The sequence below is a fragment of the Pseudopipra pipra genome, chromosome 24 (genome assembly GCF_036250125.1).
Source record: "Pseudopipra pipra isolate bDixPip1 chromosome 24, bDixPip1.hap1, whole genome shotgun sequence".
NCBI lineage: Eukaryota > Metazoa > Chordata > Aves > Passeriformes > Pipridae > Pseudopipra > Pseudopipra pipra.
In genome coordinates, this window is record NC_087572.1 from 7,019,763 (window position 1) to 7,037,753 (window position 17,991).

The 17,991-nt window shown below is 45.5% G+C and overlaps 1 protein-coding gene across 5 annotated transcripts; it reads left to right on the top strand.

Annotated features, from left to right (window-relative positions):
- Positions 1-5,620: 5,620 nt before the first annotated feature.
- HTR1D (5-hydroxytryptamine receptor 1D) lies at positions 5,621-17,925 on the top strand. Of its 5 annotated transcripts, none has more exons than XM_064635402.1 (4): positions 5,621-6,295; positions 7,088-13,520; positions 14,976-15,195; positions 16,045-17,925. In XM_064635402.1, exon 4 carries the CDS (start codon positions 16,080-16,082, stop codon positions 17,214-17,216), a length of 1,137 nt encoding a protein of 378 aa, XP_064491472.1. In that variant the 5' UTR covers positions 5,621-6,295; positions 7,088-13,520; positions 14,976-15,195; positions 16,045-16,079; the 3' UTR covers positions 17,217-17,925. The 5 variants fall into 5 exon arrangements, with proteins under 5 accessions (XP_064491472.1, XP_064491468.1, XP_064491469.1 ...); XM_064635398.1 differs by having other exon boundaries at positions 16,049-17,925; XM_064635399.1 differs by having other exon boundaries at positions 13,480-13,520; positions 16,049-17,925.
- The last annotated feature ends 66 nt before the right edge of the window (positions 17,926-17,991 follow it).

Sequence of the window (17,991 nt, forward strand, 5' to 3'; positions counted from 1 at the left end):
TATATCTGGTGCAGGTAGCTCGGTGTGCAGCTGCAGTGCCAGCTGCAGATTGAGCTCTGGGTGAGAGCCGGTGACAAGAGGCCATGAACTGTCGATCCTTTGCATAACAAAGGGCATGAAGACCTGTGGTGCCAGCCAGGGGAATGGACACTGGGATACACAGTAGGAGTGGGAGACTCAGGAGGAAAAGAGAGAGTCCTGCACAGGTAAACTGTGAGGGCATAAAAGCCCAGGGATCCTTTGTTCAGGGTCCCTTCTCGGAGGAACCAGCTCAGAGCTGTTTCTGTGTTATTGCACCGTGAATAAATTGTTTTATGGAACGAGGCATCTGAGGGTCTGCTATGGGAAACCTGGGGTGGAACCGGTGAGGAAACCTGGTCTGACTGTGTGAGTGTGGGCTGCGTGGGTAGTCGGGTGGGGACCCGTTGGGTCACTGAAGCCACACACTGTGGAGGGGCTCCAATCTGAGCCTTCGGTCCCAGCAGTGAAAGCCTTTGACCTGACAGTCTATCTTCCCCTCAGTAATGTAAGGGCTAGGAAACCTGGGTAGGGCTCCCAGGGTACAGGACTGTGGTACAGCCCTGCCAGAGGCAACTGCTATGCAAAATTAAAAAGCTGTGTACTCCTGATGTGCCAACATTTTTATAGCTGTTAAACATAGCATCTCCATAAAGAATAAAAGTTTATTTCCCAAACCCTATTTTTCCATGAAGCTGTTTTTTTCTGACATTAGATGAATGGAATCTCTTTACTAGATCTGTGAAAGGTGAGCATCAGAGCTCCTGGTTCAAATTCAAAAGATTTAAAATGCTTTCAGTGTTTTAATATCCACTTTCCAAGTGTGAACATGAGAACATGGAGTCTCAGCCAGATGTGTTTCATGGAGTCTGACACGTATCACTTTGTTCCTGAGACACTAGCTGCAGGACAAATGGAAAAGTCACGTGATTCTCACTAGATGGTTGGGATCAAAAAAAAACAGTTCCTCATTGAGAGTGTGACGTATGTGTTTGCATTGTGGCCAGTACTGAGAGCTTTGAGGTTGGTTGTCTTTGCCTCAGAAGAATCAAGTGGCAGAGGCAGTTCATGAGAGTTTGCTCATGAATCTGCTATCCTGCCATGAATCGTTCAAAGCTGTTGCTATGCCAAGCAGTGCTGCTACTCTCCTTTCCCTGCCTGCCGTGTTGCCGTGGATCACAAGGCTGGTTACAGATTAGGACACTTGCAGCTTGCCTCCAAGCCCAGATATCTGCTCGATCACTCAGTTGGTCTGCACCATTCTGTTTCCCCGCCCCACTCCTGACACTTCCCAGAGCTGTAAGGAATTCACATCTTTGATTGTTTCACTCCTTTATGACAACTGGAAAATTTCCAGTGAGATGGTGTGATGGGCAGAAGCTGCCACTCTCCTTAGAGTCTAGTTGGAATTTCCCTTGCTATGACTTTTGTCTGTTGCCCTTCCACTGTGCACAGCTGAGAAGAACCTGGCTTCATCTTCTATAACCCCATAGTGAACTGAACACTGCAGTTAGATCCCCCTGTCCCTTATCTTTTCCAAAATGAACATGCCAGGTCCTTCAGCCTCTCCTCATGCAATGTGCTCCAGTGCCCCTCCTGCCCCAGTGCCCTCTGGTGGGCTGCCTCCAGCTCTGATGTCAGAACCGTGCACTGTCCAGAAAAATGCCTCACTAAGTCAGTGGAAGAACAGTGCTGACAGAATTCCTCTCTCCTGTGGAAGAAAATGAATGTCCATCTGTAACAAAATGATTTTTTTTTTATGTATAAATAAGACCTGTGACCTCATGGAGCTTCAGTGAGCACACACAACTTTTTGGGAGATGGCTGTCTTTCTCAGCCATCTTCTGCATTGAAGTTTGAAACAGGTTCAAGGAACTCTTTGGGAAGGCAGTTGTCAAGCAGTTTCAGGCTTTGGTACCAGTTATCTCAGCAATTATAAGGCAAGTTTTGTATTTTGATACTGTACCAATTTCTGAGCATTTCTCTACTTGATAAAGAGAAGAGAAAGAGAGCAGCCTCAGGAGAAGGAAGCATCGACTGGGCTCTGGGCTATGGTCCTTTGCAAGACTGAGAATAAAGCTTTAAAGCCAAAATACACCTTCTGTAGAGAAGTGGTGCCTGAGGAATTCTCCATATGCCAGTGTCTAACTGTGAGGTTTGGAATGTGACAAAAATGTGGAATTCAGAGGAAAATGACTCATCTAGGAAAAATAAGTGCTGTGAGTTTCTTCCTTTTTTGAAATGTCCATGTCTTTAATTTGGTTTTCAATGACAAAGTAAGGTGACATAAAATACCAAAGAGCAGAGAAAATTCCTGAACCGAAAGGAGGGACCTCACATGATGCGTTTGCCTTCCTCGACCAAAGTAAATTTCTGTCACAAGAAGCCAGTACATTTTGTTGCCTCAGAAGAGTTGATTGGTTAATCACAAGGGTAAATGCCAAAGAAGGAGCCACTGAATGCAGACGAAATAGATGTAAATTAGCAATGGGCAAAATTAGGATGAAAATTAGGATGATCCCATGTGTTAGTGTTCTGAGCATAGTTTAAGAGTGAGCAAAAGCAGTTTTGAAGTACTCAGAGTAGTTCTCAGAATGACATCTGCCTCCCCTCCTCTCTAGTCTGGGCTTGGCAAGATCTACAGAGAGAAAAAGAATTCTCTCTGTTCACATAAGCAATGGATCTGACTGAGGTGCATCCACAGGGAGCCACGCTGCTGGCGAGGAAGGAGGTATTTTTACTTGAACACTATCCAGGCCACAGCCATTTTAATGTCATTTCCCATCTTGTGAGGAGGATGTATTCAGGTGACGGCTTCCATGCTGAACTCACTGCAATTGCTTGGTCTACTGTCCCTCCCATTTGCTGGACAATGTGACCAGGACAGTTTTCAGCTCTTGGAGAACTTCAATTAGGGCAGCAAAACAATTCCAGTCTCAGAGTTTTTGTCTTGACTTGTGTGAGTGGTGCTGTGTGTCTCACTTGTGCAAGCAGTGTTGGTTCTCAGTATAACTCAGCAGTCTTTAACCAGAACCAGATTAGTTTGTGCCTATGCACAGTCCTGCAGAGCCCTTTATTACTGATTGCCACCCCTCCTGCCATCTCAAACAAGTAAAAACACTTCTCCAGCATGTCTGGGAAAGTTAAAAAGTTACTATTATTCCACTTCACAGGGAAGTCACAGTAGGAAAAGCAACATCACCCCAATGTATTTGAACTTGAGATAGATCAGACCAGAGCAGGGCTCAGACCACAGATCCTGGGCTCACTCTGGGACAACCTGGACAGCCAATACTCTTGGGAAGGAAAGCATCCATTTTGCCTTTGATGGTCTTCCAGCTACACCAAGAAAGGAAACTGTTTCCCACATTGTGAAAATATGAAGTTTTCAGACTTTCTTCTGCAGCAAGAGAATAAAAACCTGAGCCCTTTGAGATCAGACATCCAGGAGATGCACTTAGGTGCATCCAGGAGATGCACCTTAGAGCAATCAACAGTCTGGTCGATATGGTGAGGTATTCACTCAGGATTCTAAGGAATGAGGTTTAATTCTCCTGTGACCCACCCCACCTACACCCTCCTGCAGTCCCAAGGACCGAAGACTCAGCTGCATGGTAACTTTGGCTCAGACTGCTGGGCAAAAGTTTAAGCTGTGGGCAACAGTGGTGAGAAATTCTGAGAGTCACACATAATAGGAAACAAAATTAGAGGTAGGACTGCTGAGATGAGCTCAGTTTGAAAACTGAAATCAGTCTTGTGAAAGTAAAATAACTGGATTAAAGGAAGAAACTCACTAAAAGCTGTGTGTGAAGTTCAGATTTTCTCCCAAGGACCTGCCTCAGCCAGTACCAAGTGGGTACAAATGTGCCTGAGCTCCACTGATGTACAGCTCTGACTACTTCAACACGGGGGTCTATAGACTAAGCATCACCAACACACTGCTGTGACTCTGCCAACCTTGCCAACGCAGCTATGGTTTATTTCCCTAGTGTTAAGCAAAAGAGCAGACTTGTTTCAAAGGCTTCTTTATTTGTAGATCTGCCTGTCTTACTGATGCACATACGTACTGGCTCTTGGCCTGCACATGAATTCTCTCTGTACACCCGCCTGAACAAAAATGAAAAAATCTCAAAAAATATCTCAAAAAAAGAGTAGTTGTGTTATTTTTCTAAGTGCATTCAACACAGGATATTAAATACAATACTGTTTTTGACCTTGTAAAGCATAAAAGAATGAGCTATAGCTCTTATGGGGCAAAAGAGTATCTGGAGGATCAGACTAGTCCACACCCCAAAATTTTCTCTGATTTTCCCAGTCAGCCTAAGGAAAGACACCAGGCACTTCCTTTTTCTGCATAGAATTAATGGTTCTGAAAAATAACTGACATCTGTGAAGCCCTGGCATGGGAGAACGATGACTTTACAGCAAATGTTTTTCCTGTGCTAGGAGGAATCTGGCCTCTGCCTGTGGCCCGTGAGTTCCCTTCTCCTGACAAGGGACTGCAGAGCAGCAGGAGCTGTCTTGGGGTGGCCACAGACCCCAGACCAGCCTGCACTCTGCTGCAAACCTCTGTAAGATTCCCTGGAGTATCTCTACCCCAAGGGCAGAATTTATTCCTCAGCTGGAGATATAAAAGAGCCAACCTCTTTCCTTGTACATTGTATCACATCTAACACATTCCCACCCACGAAACAACACCCACATTGTTTGGGAAGAAAATAAACTGAGAGGCATCTTCAGACTTTCGAAGAAAACGTATTGTAGCTACTCTTGTCTCAGTCTGTCTCTGGGAAATTCTGGAGGCTCAAAAGATTCACCATGTGTCCTCTCCCAGCCTGGAAGTGAAGTGATGCTGCAGGGAATTATTTCTTGTATAATATTCACACTGTGTGGCTGCAGTTTAAAAAGCTCCCATTTTCCTCTCAGTCTCAAATGAGGCTTTAGCTTTATGACTTACACAATACCCAGCCTCTTCGGGTTCAAAAGCGTATTCTAAGTCCTATATTGCAGTGGAGAATAGATGAAATGCTGCTGTTTGTGTGAGCAGCCAGTTATTTGACGTGTTGAAGTTGGGACAAAACCCTTTGAAATATTTGGAAAGTGTGTGACATTTTTGAGACTGAGCTGAGGGCAGCTCAAGCAGACTTGGGCTCAGGGTCAAAAACCATTCACTGAGACAGTGTGGTGGAGAGGGCAGAGTCTGGCTATCAACAGTAGTAAGTGTTCAAAAATCATGAGATTATCTGTATTTTGAAATAATCCAATATGTAAATTAGCTGCGAGAGGGAAATGGAGACAGTTGTTTGGCAATGGCTAATTTAGAATCTATTTAGAACCCTAAACGATGCTGCAAAGGGGCTGCAACTTTAGCATTGCTCTTTCAAGACCTTGGATTTTGCATTACTTTTATGCAAAAGTTTTGTCTAGTGTGAAAAGTTACTGCTTCTCTGAAAAAAAAGGGCTTTAATTTCTCATTAGCAACTAAACCAGTTAAAACCCACTAACTGCATAGCTTATAAAAGCTGGAATTAACACTCTAGATCTTTTAGGTTTGGATGCAGAAGGGCTACTCTGCAAAGGGGGCTGCGAGCCCCGGGTCGGAGCAAAGCTGATGCAGCAGTTGGGTCAAGCCCATCTAGGTGAGCTCTGAACAATCCTCTATCCTTGGCTATCGACAGGGCCTCTGCTGCCGCTCAGGGCAAGTTATTGATCCTCGAACCAACGGGAACAGCGCGAGGTCTCTGACCACGCAGCCTGCCACGGCGGCGCTTCCCGGCACCGGGGACAAGGCCCGGGCTGGCGTGGTGGGGTCCGGTGAGGAGACCTCCTGGGAGGGGGTCGCAGGCCCCTCCCCCGCCCCCCGGGCAGCGCTGCCCCCGCGCCCGCCGCCGACTCGGGGCTGCCCTTGCAGGCGGCCGGTGGAGGCTGGGCCGGGGGCCCCGCGCTGCCTCGACCCAGCCGGCGGGCAGAGCACCGGCCCGGCCCCCGACGCTGAGCGAGCCGCCGCCGCCGCCGCGCCGAGGAGCGGTCGGGCCCCCGCGGCGCGGAGGAGCGGAGCGGAGCAGGGGAGCGGCGGAGCGGAGCAGGGGAGCGGCGGAGCGGAGCAGGGGAGCGAAGCGGAGCGGAGCAGGGGAGCGGCGGAGCGGAGCAGGGGAGCGAAGCGGAGCGGAGGGGCAGCGCAGAGGGGCGCGGGGCGCGAGGGAAGCCCGGCCGGGGCCGCCGGTGCTGAGGACGGGCGCTGCCGGAGCCGGGCGAGAGCGGGACGGCGCGGAGCCGGGTGAGTGCTGACGGCCGGAGCGCTGTCGACGGGGCGGGCTCCCGCCGCCGCATGGCCCGGCCGGGCGCGGGGGCGCCCGCGGAGCCCCGGCTGAAGTTGGTTCCCGGGGACGGAGCGCCGGGCGCTTCGCTACTGTGGCCCCGGGAGAAGCGCCAGGACCCGCCGGCGGGGGAGGGGGAACGGGGGCGAGGGGCAGGAGCTCGAGGCCGGGGCCTGCGGCGGCATCGCCCCGGTTCGGCGAGCGCCAGTGGGTGGGGCGGGCACAGCTCCCTCGGCGGCGTTGCCCTGCGGAGCCCCGGCCAGCGGAGAGCGGGGAACCCCGCGGCACCGGACACGGGCGTTTGTCACAGAATCAGAGGATGGTTCGGGTGGAGGGGACCTTTAGAGGTCACGTAGTCCCTCCCTCCTGACACGAGGGGCATCTTCAACCAGATCAGGTTGCTCAGAGCTCGGTCAAACCTGACCTTGAATGTTTTCAGCCACAACCTCTCTGGGCAGCTTGTAATGACCCTTTATGCCGTGTATCTGAGAGGGAGACTTTGCTCTCACAGGCGATTTAGAGCTTTAAATGCATATTGTAGGTCTCTTTCTCCAAGTGCAGGATGATATTGGGTAAATGAAGTGACCATTTTAAAAGTGTAATTTTATGTGGATTTACCTGGGGAAAGCTTTGGGTTACTGTGGCTCTGAGATATGTCTTCTTAGGGTTATTCCATCATTATCCCACACCATCCTGGTTTGTATTCTATGACTGACCCAGCTAACCTGGCTTCTTCCTCACTCCTGCTTCAGGTATGATGGTGACCAAATGTCACCTCCGATGAGGTGCTAGCGCAAAGCTAGGAGTTGCCGCTGTAATGTTGTACTTCTGGAGTCCTCACCTATCCATATGTATGTACCTGCTTGGATGCAAGCCAGGCTTTCCAGGACAGAACACACTGTTTTCTCACATGGAGCCGGTGGACCACCTGTCACTTGTTGCAGCAGTGATGAATGTGAACCACTTTTGGGATGAGCTTTGGTCCCGCAGCAAAGAGCAGGACGTAGCCAAGAACAAGGACTGCATTGCCCTGCAGTCATGAGATGATCCTGATTTTTCCAGGATACTGCAGGCAGCAATGCTTGAGACTTGAACACAGACTTCAATGAGAATAATGCTTCCCCAGACAGACAGTCCCTTTCCTAGCAGTGAGCCTGATGTAAACCCCAAGGAAGAAACTCCCTTTGCAAAACTAAGTGGACAGCTGACTTCAGAGAGGTGGGACTACTTTGCCGGTAATTGTAACTTCATAGGAACTGTTGTCAGTGGAGTGTTATGTAGATTATTCCAGAAAGCCATGGCTGGGATGTGTGAGGTTTCTCAAGACAAATTTGCTTTTATTTTTCATGTTCTCCCTAAAGTCAGGGCAGCATCATAACAAAGGATTTAGGCTGTACATCACACATGCTTCTCAAATAGTAAAGTTAACAAATATCAAACAAATAGTCAGTCTGTTATTTTTCATGTTGCTTGTAACATTTTCTGGTTTTCCCATTTACCCCCACATCCGGATGATCTCAGAGTACCATCCTCACCAGTCATCATTCATTCATTTTCTTCTAATGTATCACACTTCTGAAGGGCTGGTAATTGAGCACGTGTAATGCAAGCATGTGTGAGTAAATGGCAGAGAATAAGGAAATTAAAAAAAAAATCAAACCCACTGCTGGTTTGCAGCTTCCTTAGAAATCTGGGAAATGTATTTCTTACATTGAAACATGTCAAAATGCAGGAAGATGTGAGGGGCCTGGCTACTTTCAGTATCTAACACAAAGTAAGAATGATGGCAGTGCACTGTCTTCACCTAAATGCAGAACAAAAACCCAATGGCAAGTATCACTCTGTTCTGGCATGTACACAGCAAGGTGATGCAGTTGTCTTGTAGCTGTTTGCCTGGCTAGAGCTGTCCTACATACAGGAACCAGCCTGATATCAAAAGTTAGAATAAAAATTGACTGGTTTTTCCTCTGTCTTTGGAGTAAAGATTCCTTTCTGCCCTTTGGCGAGGCACTCAGAGATGCATGTAAAGGGAGATATCCCTCAGTGTGCACAAAAGCCATGATCCATCCTCTGTGATCCCCAGAGGCACAGTGCAGGACTCAGCTAAGATGTTCCTTCCTGCCCACTCCCAGCCTGCCCATTCCTGACCCTATATGAGCACAGAGATATTGTGCAGAGGGCAGTTTAGATATTTTCCCATCTCTGAGCTCATTGAAATTGGGGTGATGAGGAGAATTTATTCTAAACCAGGGAAAAAAATAACCAGCATCGTGGCCATAAACACTGTGGTCAGAGCAATAACTGTTCAGCTTCTTTGCCAAGGCTGGAGAGCTCCTAACAGGTCATATGGGGGAATGCTACTTCATAGTGCCTTACAAACATTCAGGAAACAAAGGAACAAGCATTGCATATCAGAGAAGCCTGTGTCTGCATCCTAGAAAGTGAACCAGAAGGTTCACTTTAGTATACTAAAGCTCAGAGTGCAGCAAGAGAGGAGGGTAGAGCATTGGTAGGGAGCAACACTCAGGAAGTCAGTGGCATGTGGAAAATGCTCGTGGGGCTGATGCCCTAGTGTGTCAAGAGATCATTCTGGTGCAGTCCTTCTACCTGGCACAATTATGGGGAGTTCCTTCCTCCTGTTCATGCTCTGAAATGGTGGAGGCTGGGGGCTCTGTTTCCCCAAGATCAGTCATGTCGCTGCTTGTCGCAGATCCCACCTTGCAGGCACTTGGACACAGCTGGCATTACAATCTCACACCCCACTGTATTTTTTGGTACTTAAAATTCCACTGATTTAATGACACCAAATAATAATGGAAGATGAAATGCGAGAAAGAAATAATTAACTGGAGATTTTGCATTGTGTGCATTGGAGATTTGCACTGTGTGTGTTTGTTTATGGCTGAGGGAGTACGTGGAGCTAAGTGCTCCAGACTGTGCTGCCTTCAAAGAACTTATGGTAACATACTGTAGAGTCTGTTTTTGCAATGTAGTATTTGCCAACATTATTGCTCCTAAATCTCAGCCTGTCTCTTATAAGTAATATTTAGTTATAACAGCATTTGTAACTTGGTAGTTAGCAATGGGTTAATTGCTAATACATGTTGGCTGTGTATAAATAAAGGTAAGAAAGGAAAAAACCAATACTTTCTTGAAAGCTGAGCAAAATAGAAGGTGGGGAGAAGGCAGCAAAAGTGTTAAACTTTGCCAATATTTGCGTGACAATTACTATAGTTGCTTATTTAAAATGAGAAATGTTTTCTCTACAGTTTCTCACATAGAGTGCTGTTCTCTGTGTCAAAGAAAGAAAATGCCTGATTTCCTTGGAAATAGTCACAATAACTGTATCATTAGAGATTTAGCTGTGCTGCATGAGCCATGCCGGAGTGAACACTCGCGGTGTCAGTTCACTTCTTTAGAAACATGAACTCTTCTGTGCCAGCTCCCCTCACAGGCAGTGAAGAGAGATGCTCAGCCCTAAAGGGCCCAGCTGCTGCTGGGGCTGACCAGAAATTCAGGTGCAAACAGAATTTACAGACTGTACCTCTCACCTTTTCAGTGCACTGTGGCATTGCCTGGTTTTCTGCCAGAAGCTGCATCTGGATGTGATTATGATCTCTGGATAGGCAGATTCCTAGAGCTAATTCTAAATGTGTTTCATGATGTTTGAAAAGGGCTTTTGTCTCCAAGTTGGACACCACAGCTACCCTATTCTCCATGCTTGAGTCAGTTGTCCCAAATCTACAAGAACTTATTCAAAACCTGCTCCCTTTTTTGAGTTCTGCTCTGAAATATGCCTTTAGAGGGGTGCCTCCTGGCTGGAGTGCCACCTCCTGTCCCAAGGGGTGCCTCCTAGCCACCTGCTGTTAGCTCACACTGGGAGCAGCTTCACTGCTGGTCATGCTTTCAGCATGACAGAATAGACCTGGTCTATTTAGGTAAGAAAGCGGATTCTACGTGTAAAAAGTGAGAATCAGTTACAAAATGAATTTTCAGTAGTTTGCTGAACTTTAACTCTGTTCTCAGCCATCCCTTTGCAGTTCCCCAGCTTCAAGGAAAGAGAATGAATCTCCTAATTCCTCTAAATTTGGTGTGAACTTAAAGGAAATGTGCAACATATTAAGGAACATTTTATCTTGTTCTTCATTTTTTTACTGTTCTATTTAGTGAAAGAGTAAGTTTCTGTATTTTCATTTCAACATACCTATTTTGTACACACTATTTACCCCCCTCCAGCCCAGTTCAGAGTGCACCAAAGCCTTCTCCTTGCAGCTCAGCATCCTCAGAAAGTGTATCAGCTGCACCATGAAATTGCAGTCTGTGGGAGTTACCCCACTCTCCACTAATGGCTGTACTCCAGAAAGGACAGAAATGTGTCAGGACTTTGTTTACCCTTGGGATTGAGCATCTCTGGCAATCTGAGCAGTCTCTGCAGCTCCATGCCTGGATCCTACACGATGGCACTCGGTCCTATGGAGCTCCTGGTGCCACCCAACCTCCTCCTGCCTGCCGGTGTTCCTGCCTTGGCACACCTGGAACTCAGTTTTTCCTCCTAGGGACCCTACCCTGCCACCTTGCCCTTGCTCTGTGAGTTTAACTGCAGAGCTGGGACGCAAAGCACCTTTTCTTAAGAAGTACCTAGTTTTAAGTGAGGACCCTGAACAGTGAAGCAGTCCCAATGCTATCGCCAACAGCTAAAGTGTGTTTTCTTTTCACATTGCACATGATCTTGCTTCACCTTCCAGTCCTTGAGCTGAGCTTTCTGCTAAGTTAAATAGCACTGCAGTGTCTGAAATTGTCTCTCCATTTAAATGCTCTTTCCTTCTTTCTGATTAGTGAAAAAGAATCTCTCCAGGTTACCAAGACATTATTACACATCTCCTTACCTCCTGGACTTTCACAGGAACTACTGAGTGTGTGGACACAGGGATCAAAAGGTCCCTTCCCATGCAACCTTCAGTACTGTTGGAGGTATATAAATGAGAGCCACAGTCAGCCCAGATCAAATTTGGGATGCAGGAGGGAGGCAGCTGCAGAGGGCAGTCCTGGTTTCTGTGGCCTTGCAGTCAGGACGTGGTGTTCTGTCCCTGCTGGTTACAGAAGAGGCTCTGGTGACTGGGCTGCTTGCTGTGGTTTTATCATCACGTTTCTTCACCCCAGGGTCACTCTGTGCCTTGGTTTCTCATCATTGGCACTGCACGGCTCTGTACTTGCCCCATCCTCCCCCAGCTGCCACACCTGCATGCTACTCAGTGCAGTAGTGTGGACAATCCACAGGGACAGTAGTGTGGATAAACTACTGGGGACACTAGCATGGATAAACCAAGGACAGGTGTACCCTCCTTTACTCTATGCTGTTCCTGGCTGCTCTTGCAAGCATCTTGCCTCACCTGCAAGCATCTAAGACAATGCTGGTTTGCTCCAGCTAGGCATTGTACGTCACACGTGCTGTGCTGTGAAAACCTCACTCTGGTTGGCTGTGACATCAATTTATTTCAGAAGCTTTGAAGTGAAAAAAATACGCACAGTCCATGGCCAAGAGCACCAGGTGAAGCCCAAGAAAAGATGAACCAAGGACAGCGCTGATGCAGCCAAGGCATCTGAGAGGATTCCCATCCTGTGAAGTGTGGGTGACAAACCTGCTATGCCCTGCCTGGCAGGGCCAGAGGGTGGCGCGGGCTGATCCACACTGTGCACACAACTGCCTGCAGGCAGCAGGAGCACTGACCCAGGCTGCGAGTTGCACACACTGGAGGCAATAATGCTGTCTTATCTAGGGGTGATAACATCACTAGTATTAAGGAAACTTCCCTGTCTGACCTTCCAGGAGCCCCTCTGGCACTCACTCTCGCACCACCTGAGCTGGGACAGAAGCCCCTTCGCAGCTGCTCCCCCCACACTCATACAGTCAGACCTGGTTTTCTCACCAGCTCCGCCCCACGTTTCCCATTGCTGAGTCTCAGACTCCTAAAAGTAATTTGATCATGGTGCAATACCAAAATAACAGCTTGAGCCGGTGCCTCTGAGGAGGGACCCAGAACAAAGGAACCCCTGGGCTTTTATCCCCTCACAGTCCAAGCACAGGAAAGTCTGGGGGTTGTCGGCTCCTGCTGTGTCTCTGAGTGTCGTGTCCCCTGGCTGAGACACAGCTCCCGGGGCCCTCTGTTGTCCAAAGGGTCGACAGTTCATGGCCTCTTGCCTCGGGCTCAGGCTGCTGTCCCACAGAGCTCAACCTGCAGCTCCGCTGCAGCTGCACCCTGAGCTACTGGCACTGAATGTTTTCCTCAACAACCAGGTTCTGCCCAGTGCTCCTCATGCTCCAGAGACCACATGCGCTCTGCCCAGGCAGCACGTCCAGTCACTACTCCTGGGCTCTGGGGTTTCAGGATGTGTGTGCCTGTGCATTTGTGTTCTGCTTTTATTAATAGGCAGTTATGTGCACGGCCTTATACTTGACTTAATTTAATGACTGCTTAACATCTAGTGTTATTTTTTTCAGTGTCTGTAGTTTATGCAAATGTTTTTCTTTTTCTTTTTTTATGGGAAAATCATTTACCTCTGTTCAGCATTTTTTTTTGTTGAGTAAAAGGTAACTTAATTGAAATGCTAAATTACTGGGAGTATGTTCATTTTATCTAGATGGTAACTTTTCCTGAGTACAGGATAAATACCTGACTTGGAGCATTTTTGTAAAAAATTTGTTCTGAGACATCACTTAATTAATTCAGTAACTCAATATATGTTAACACATCATTTGGTTTCAGTAAGACTTTCTCCCAGTGTAGGAGTGTCCTGTTTACTGGCATGTTGAAGATTAATAATTCCTTTGAACTCTAGACTAGTTCATTTCACTGAAAATGCCACGTTTCACATCAACTTATTTTTTCCCATGGTGATTGAGAGCTGTTGGAAGCAGTAGGACTACTAATAAGCTTGTTCATGTACAGGTGGGTGGGTGAGGTGCACTTCACTTTAGTTCATGTTGCTGGAATTATTCTAAGACTGATAATCACATTATATGTGAAAGGCTCGATATCACTTTTCTCAATAACTGAAATCAAGATTGGCCTTGGCTTTAGTTTTTAAGAAATACAGTCATTGTCTTTAATATTGCTAATCAGTCTGTCTGGTGGTTTTGGTTTAGCTTTTCTTCTGCGTGGGATGTGCAGTCAGCCCAATGTTCAGGTAAGAGGTTTCTTAGACTCTATAAGTGAGAGCTCTGAAGTGAGCCATTACTGTGTCAAAGAGTTAAAGGGATGGTAAAGCTATGGAAAAAAAATACATCCAGAGAAGATAAAGGAAATTTCTCACAGAGAAACTAGATTAACTTCAGCATCCCTGTTCACAAAGAGAAACTGGGGGATATTTAAAAGTGGACTCTTTATTTCTGGCCAAAGGGAACAACAACATAACTTCACTGTGAGACAGTGCTCAGCTAGAGAGTTCAGTGCAACTCAAGATCCAAAGTGCAATGGTATCAGTGGGAGGGTCAGCCTCTACTTCAACTCCTTTTGCACCTGCTAACTGCAAGACAACCGCTGTGGAGTCACTTCCCAAAGAGATCTGGACAACTGCTGAGCCATAACCCAACATCTGTACATATAGCCAGTTGGCAGAAATTACAATAAACAATAGTATCACTGTACACATAGTAAATATGGTGTTTTGGAGAACAGTCAAAGTTCAGGCTTTAGTAAAGGTAAGTTATGTCTCACCAATCTGTTGAAGTAATTAAGAAAAGCAGATGAGTATATGGAGTGAGTGAAGTCCAACCCGTACAATTACTTAGACTCTCAAGAGACTTTGAGTGATCTGGAAAGTACATGAATAGTGGGGTGATGACATATGATGATGAAACAAAGGTCTTCAGAGTAATAAAGACAAGGACTGACTGTGCAGAGTTGCAAAGAACCTTAGTTAAAAAGTGGGAGAAGGAATATAGTGCTCATAGATGTAAAAAGTGAGCTGCCAGGGAAAAAAAGCTGATATACCACTCAAGGTATTTGGAATTATATTAATTGGGACTGCTCTGTGGAAATGTCAGATCAGTGCTATGCGATGATTCAAAAAGCAAAGTAAATTTCAGGAATCACGAGGAAAGAAACTGAGAACAGAAAATACCATTATGCTGCAGTATCAATCTGTGGTGTATCCACATATTCAACAAGTGTTTGTGGTTCTGTTCTCTGTCTCCAAAAGAACATATTGATGTTGGCAAAGTGTCAGAAAAAGGCAACAAAGTTGAGCTGAATGTATGGGTCATTGTCAGGATTTGATGGACTTCAGTCACTATAAGCATTTTTATGTTAAAAAATTCTTGTAAATTGCACCTTTGTTCAGTGTCACAAAAATGGTTATTAGGAAGGGATCTTCCCCTTCCTGGAGAAAAAAAAATCAAGAAAGTAATAGTCTAGTATGAAATACGAGACTCATGTCCCCTAATTGGAAAAGTACACCTCAAAAGAAAAAGCATCTCTAAAAATCAGTTTAACTCACAGAAGGTGGTGGTTTATAAAAAAAAAATCAAACACACCAAACCGAAAAGTGTTTCTTATGTTAGGATTTAGGAGCTTAAGAGAGGCTGTTTGACATCAAAGTGCTAATGTTTCATGTAGAATATATGCTGCTCTTGCTCCACAGATTCCCAATCAAGTGACTGTCCATTCTCTGTTGGATGCATGAATCTGTACCAGTGATGACTGAGAGAGGCATTTCTCCTCGATGACTAGGAGAGGGCTGGCCTGATGATTATTTCCTTGGAGAAGTTCAGTGTCTCTCTTTGCAGCCCTCCTCGCACACTGCAAAGCCGTTCGTGACCCACATTAAGGATGTCTTTCAAGAAGGGTTGGGCTGGCATAATGTAAGTAACATTCTGGTACTCATGGTTGGAAGTGAGTGAAAGGCCTGAGGGAAATCTATCTTAGGATGTTTTCTTCAGGTTTGTGAAGACTTCACGTTACACTAAGTGAATCCAAGGAAAAGTATGGAAAGCCTGTAGATTGCATACTGTGCTATAATGTGTGCCAACACATTGAGTTCTGGTACCTTACATCTGACTTCAGCATTCGAAGACTAAATGTTGAGAGAAAACCTGAATGGTCTGGAGAAATAAATGAAACCAAAGATCCGTACTTTTCAAAAAGAAGTCTTGATTCACAAATCTGGCAGAAATTGTGTTTACAGAAAGAATCCAGACAGTATTGTTTTATATCTTAGGTACTCTACTAATAAAGTGTCCCTTGTAAATACCAAAAACATGACAGTCAGCTATTAGAGAGAAAGGGGAAATACTGTTGAGGGCAGCTTTATCCCAAGCAAAGGGGCATTAACTACATGCCCAGATGTTTCTTTTCTGTCTCTCATCCTTCAGTATCGATTTATGCAGCTTTGCAGATGGTTAGTTCAGAAAAAAAGACAAAGAATGATTCAGTCGTCTTCAAGATGAAAATGAAACCCACCTAAGTTCTTGTCACTTAATAGTACTGCTTGCATTGTTGTACACCAGATTGATATCTGGATGATTATGTTAACATTTTGCTTTAACAATGATGTCATTGATGTGATGTGATGGAAGATCTTGTTTTGGAGAGTACCTCATCTACTGTGTCAGCTGAAGTTTTCAACACGTTAATATTTCTTCCATGTTGGACTGAAGTATGAAAAGTTCTATTTCATCAAAAAAAGTGAGCGTCTTTCTTCACTGTCCTAGAAAGATTACACTGGAAGGTGAAACCAGAGCAGAGGATGACTCAGTACAACCATTCAGCAGAGTTCTCTCTCCAGAGCTCAGCAAATAAGTCATTAAATTTCACTGAAACACCACTGGCTTGGGATGAAAGGACACTCTTAGGGCTGAAGATTTCACTGTCAATCCTTCTGTCTGTTATAACTTTGGCAACAATCCTTGCAAACGTTTTTGTTATTATTACAATTTTTCTGACTAGAAAGCTCCACACACCTGCAAATTACCTCATTGGCTCCTTGGCAGTGACTGATCTTTTAGTGTCTGTCCTTGTAATGCCCATCAGTATTGCTTACACTGTCACCCATACATGGACCTTTGGCCAAGTGCTGTGTGATATCTGGTTGTCATCAGACATCACATGCTGCACAGCCTCCATCCTGCACCTCTGTGTTATTGCCCTGGACAGATACTGGGCTATCACAGACGCTTTGGAATACACCAAACGCCGGACTGCTGGCCGAGCAGCCCTCATGATTGCAGTGGTCTGGATGATATCTATTAGTATTTCTGTGCCACCATTTTTCTGGAGGCAAGTGAAAGCTCATGAAGAAATTGCAAAGTGTACTGTGAACACAGATCAAATTACCTACACAATCTATTCCACTTGTGGAGCTTTCTACATCCCAACTGTGCTCCTTCTGATATTATATGGTAGAATTTATGTAGCAGCTCGATCCAGAATTCTGAAGCCACCCTCATTATGTGGGAAACGTTTTACTACTGCACACCTGATCGCCGGCTCTGCAGGGTCTTCTCTCTGCTCCATTAATGCTAGCCTCCATGAAGGACATTCCCTTTCAGGTGGATCCCCAATATTTATCAATCATGTTAAAATAAAAGTTGCAGATAGTGTCCTGGAAAGGAAAAGAATTTCTGCTGCAAGAGAAAGGAAAGCCACCAAGACTTTAGGCATTATTTTAGGAGCTTTCATTTTCTGCTGGCTGCCTTTTTTTGTCATGTCCCTAGTCCTACCCATTTGCCAAGATGCCTGTTGGTTTCATCCCATCCTACTGGACTTTTTTACCTGGCTGGGTTACCTAAATTCATTGATCAATCCAGTCATTTATACAGCTTTTAATGAAGAATTTAAACAGGCTTTCCAAAAACTAATACTTTTCAAAAAGCGTTCATCTTGAGACTCTCCTCTTGTGTTACTGACCCTTGTGCAATCTCATAGCCTACCTTAAACTTTCCATGCTTTTATTCCTAAGGAACAGAGTGGTAATTGCCAACTCTGCTGCAACCCTGTTCTGTGCATGTAACTGGGGACTTCTTGCCAATTTGATACTTTCTGTCTGGAATTCTGCATTCCATAACAGAACTTGTCTGTGGTCTCTGCAGTGATCGTGTGTGTATATAAGATCAACAACACGTGAAATAAGCTTTGTAACGAGGGAAGGTGTGCAAATCAGGGAGCTGGGCTTGTGTGAGGAGGTGACACATTATCCAATTTTACCATGCTTTGTAACCTGGTGGGAGGAAATTGTGTATGTGTTGGCAGGATGTCAGTATTTCTGCTGTATATTATTAATCATTTATGTAGGCTGAGAAAGTTTCTGGAGAGCAGGATCTGATATCTACATTTTCTATGGCCTGTATCATATCCACGTGAAGCTGATAAGACCTGTAACTTTTTCAGAAGTTGTGTGACACAGCCTGGCTATGACGAGCAGCAGGGCAGAGGGGCATGTAAGTTATATGAATATTTCACAACTGTTGCATTTGAAGCTATGTTTTTGGTGAACTGCAGAAAGAAGACAATTTATTGGAAGCAATTTTTACACATTTTATCATGAATAGAATAGCCAGTGCAGAAATACTGCAAAATAAATAGCATGAAAATTATTGCGAAGTACCTTGATCTTATATTTTTATTTCATTTTTTTGCATGCACAAGCTGAAACAGGAGAA

Bases quoted from the DNA above. Each gene is read 5' to 3' on its own strand.
- HTR1D (XM_064635398.1), top strand. From the start codon at position 15,164: ATGTCTTTCAAGAAGGGTTGGGCTGGCATAAT. The intron at 15,196-16,048 runs GTAAGTAACATT...TGTCCTAGAAAG, and splicing joins AAGGGTTGGGCTGGCATAAT to ATTACACTGGAAGGTGAAAC.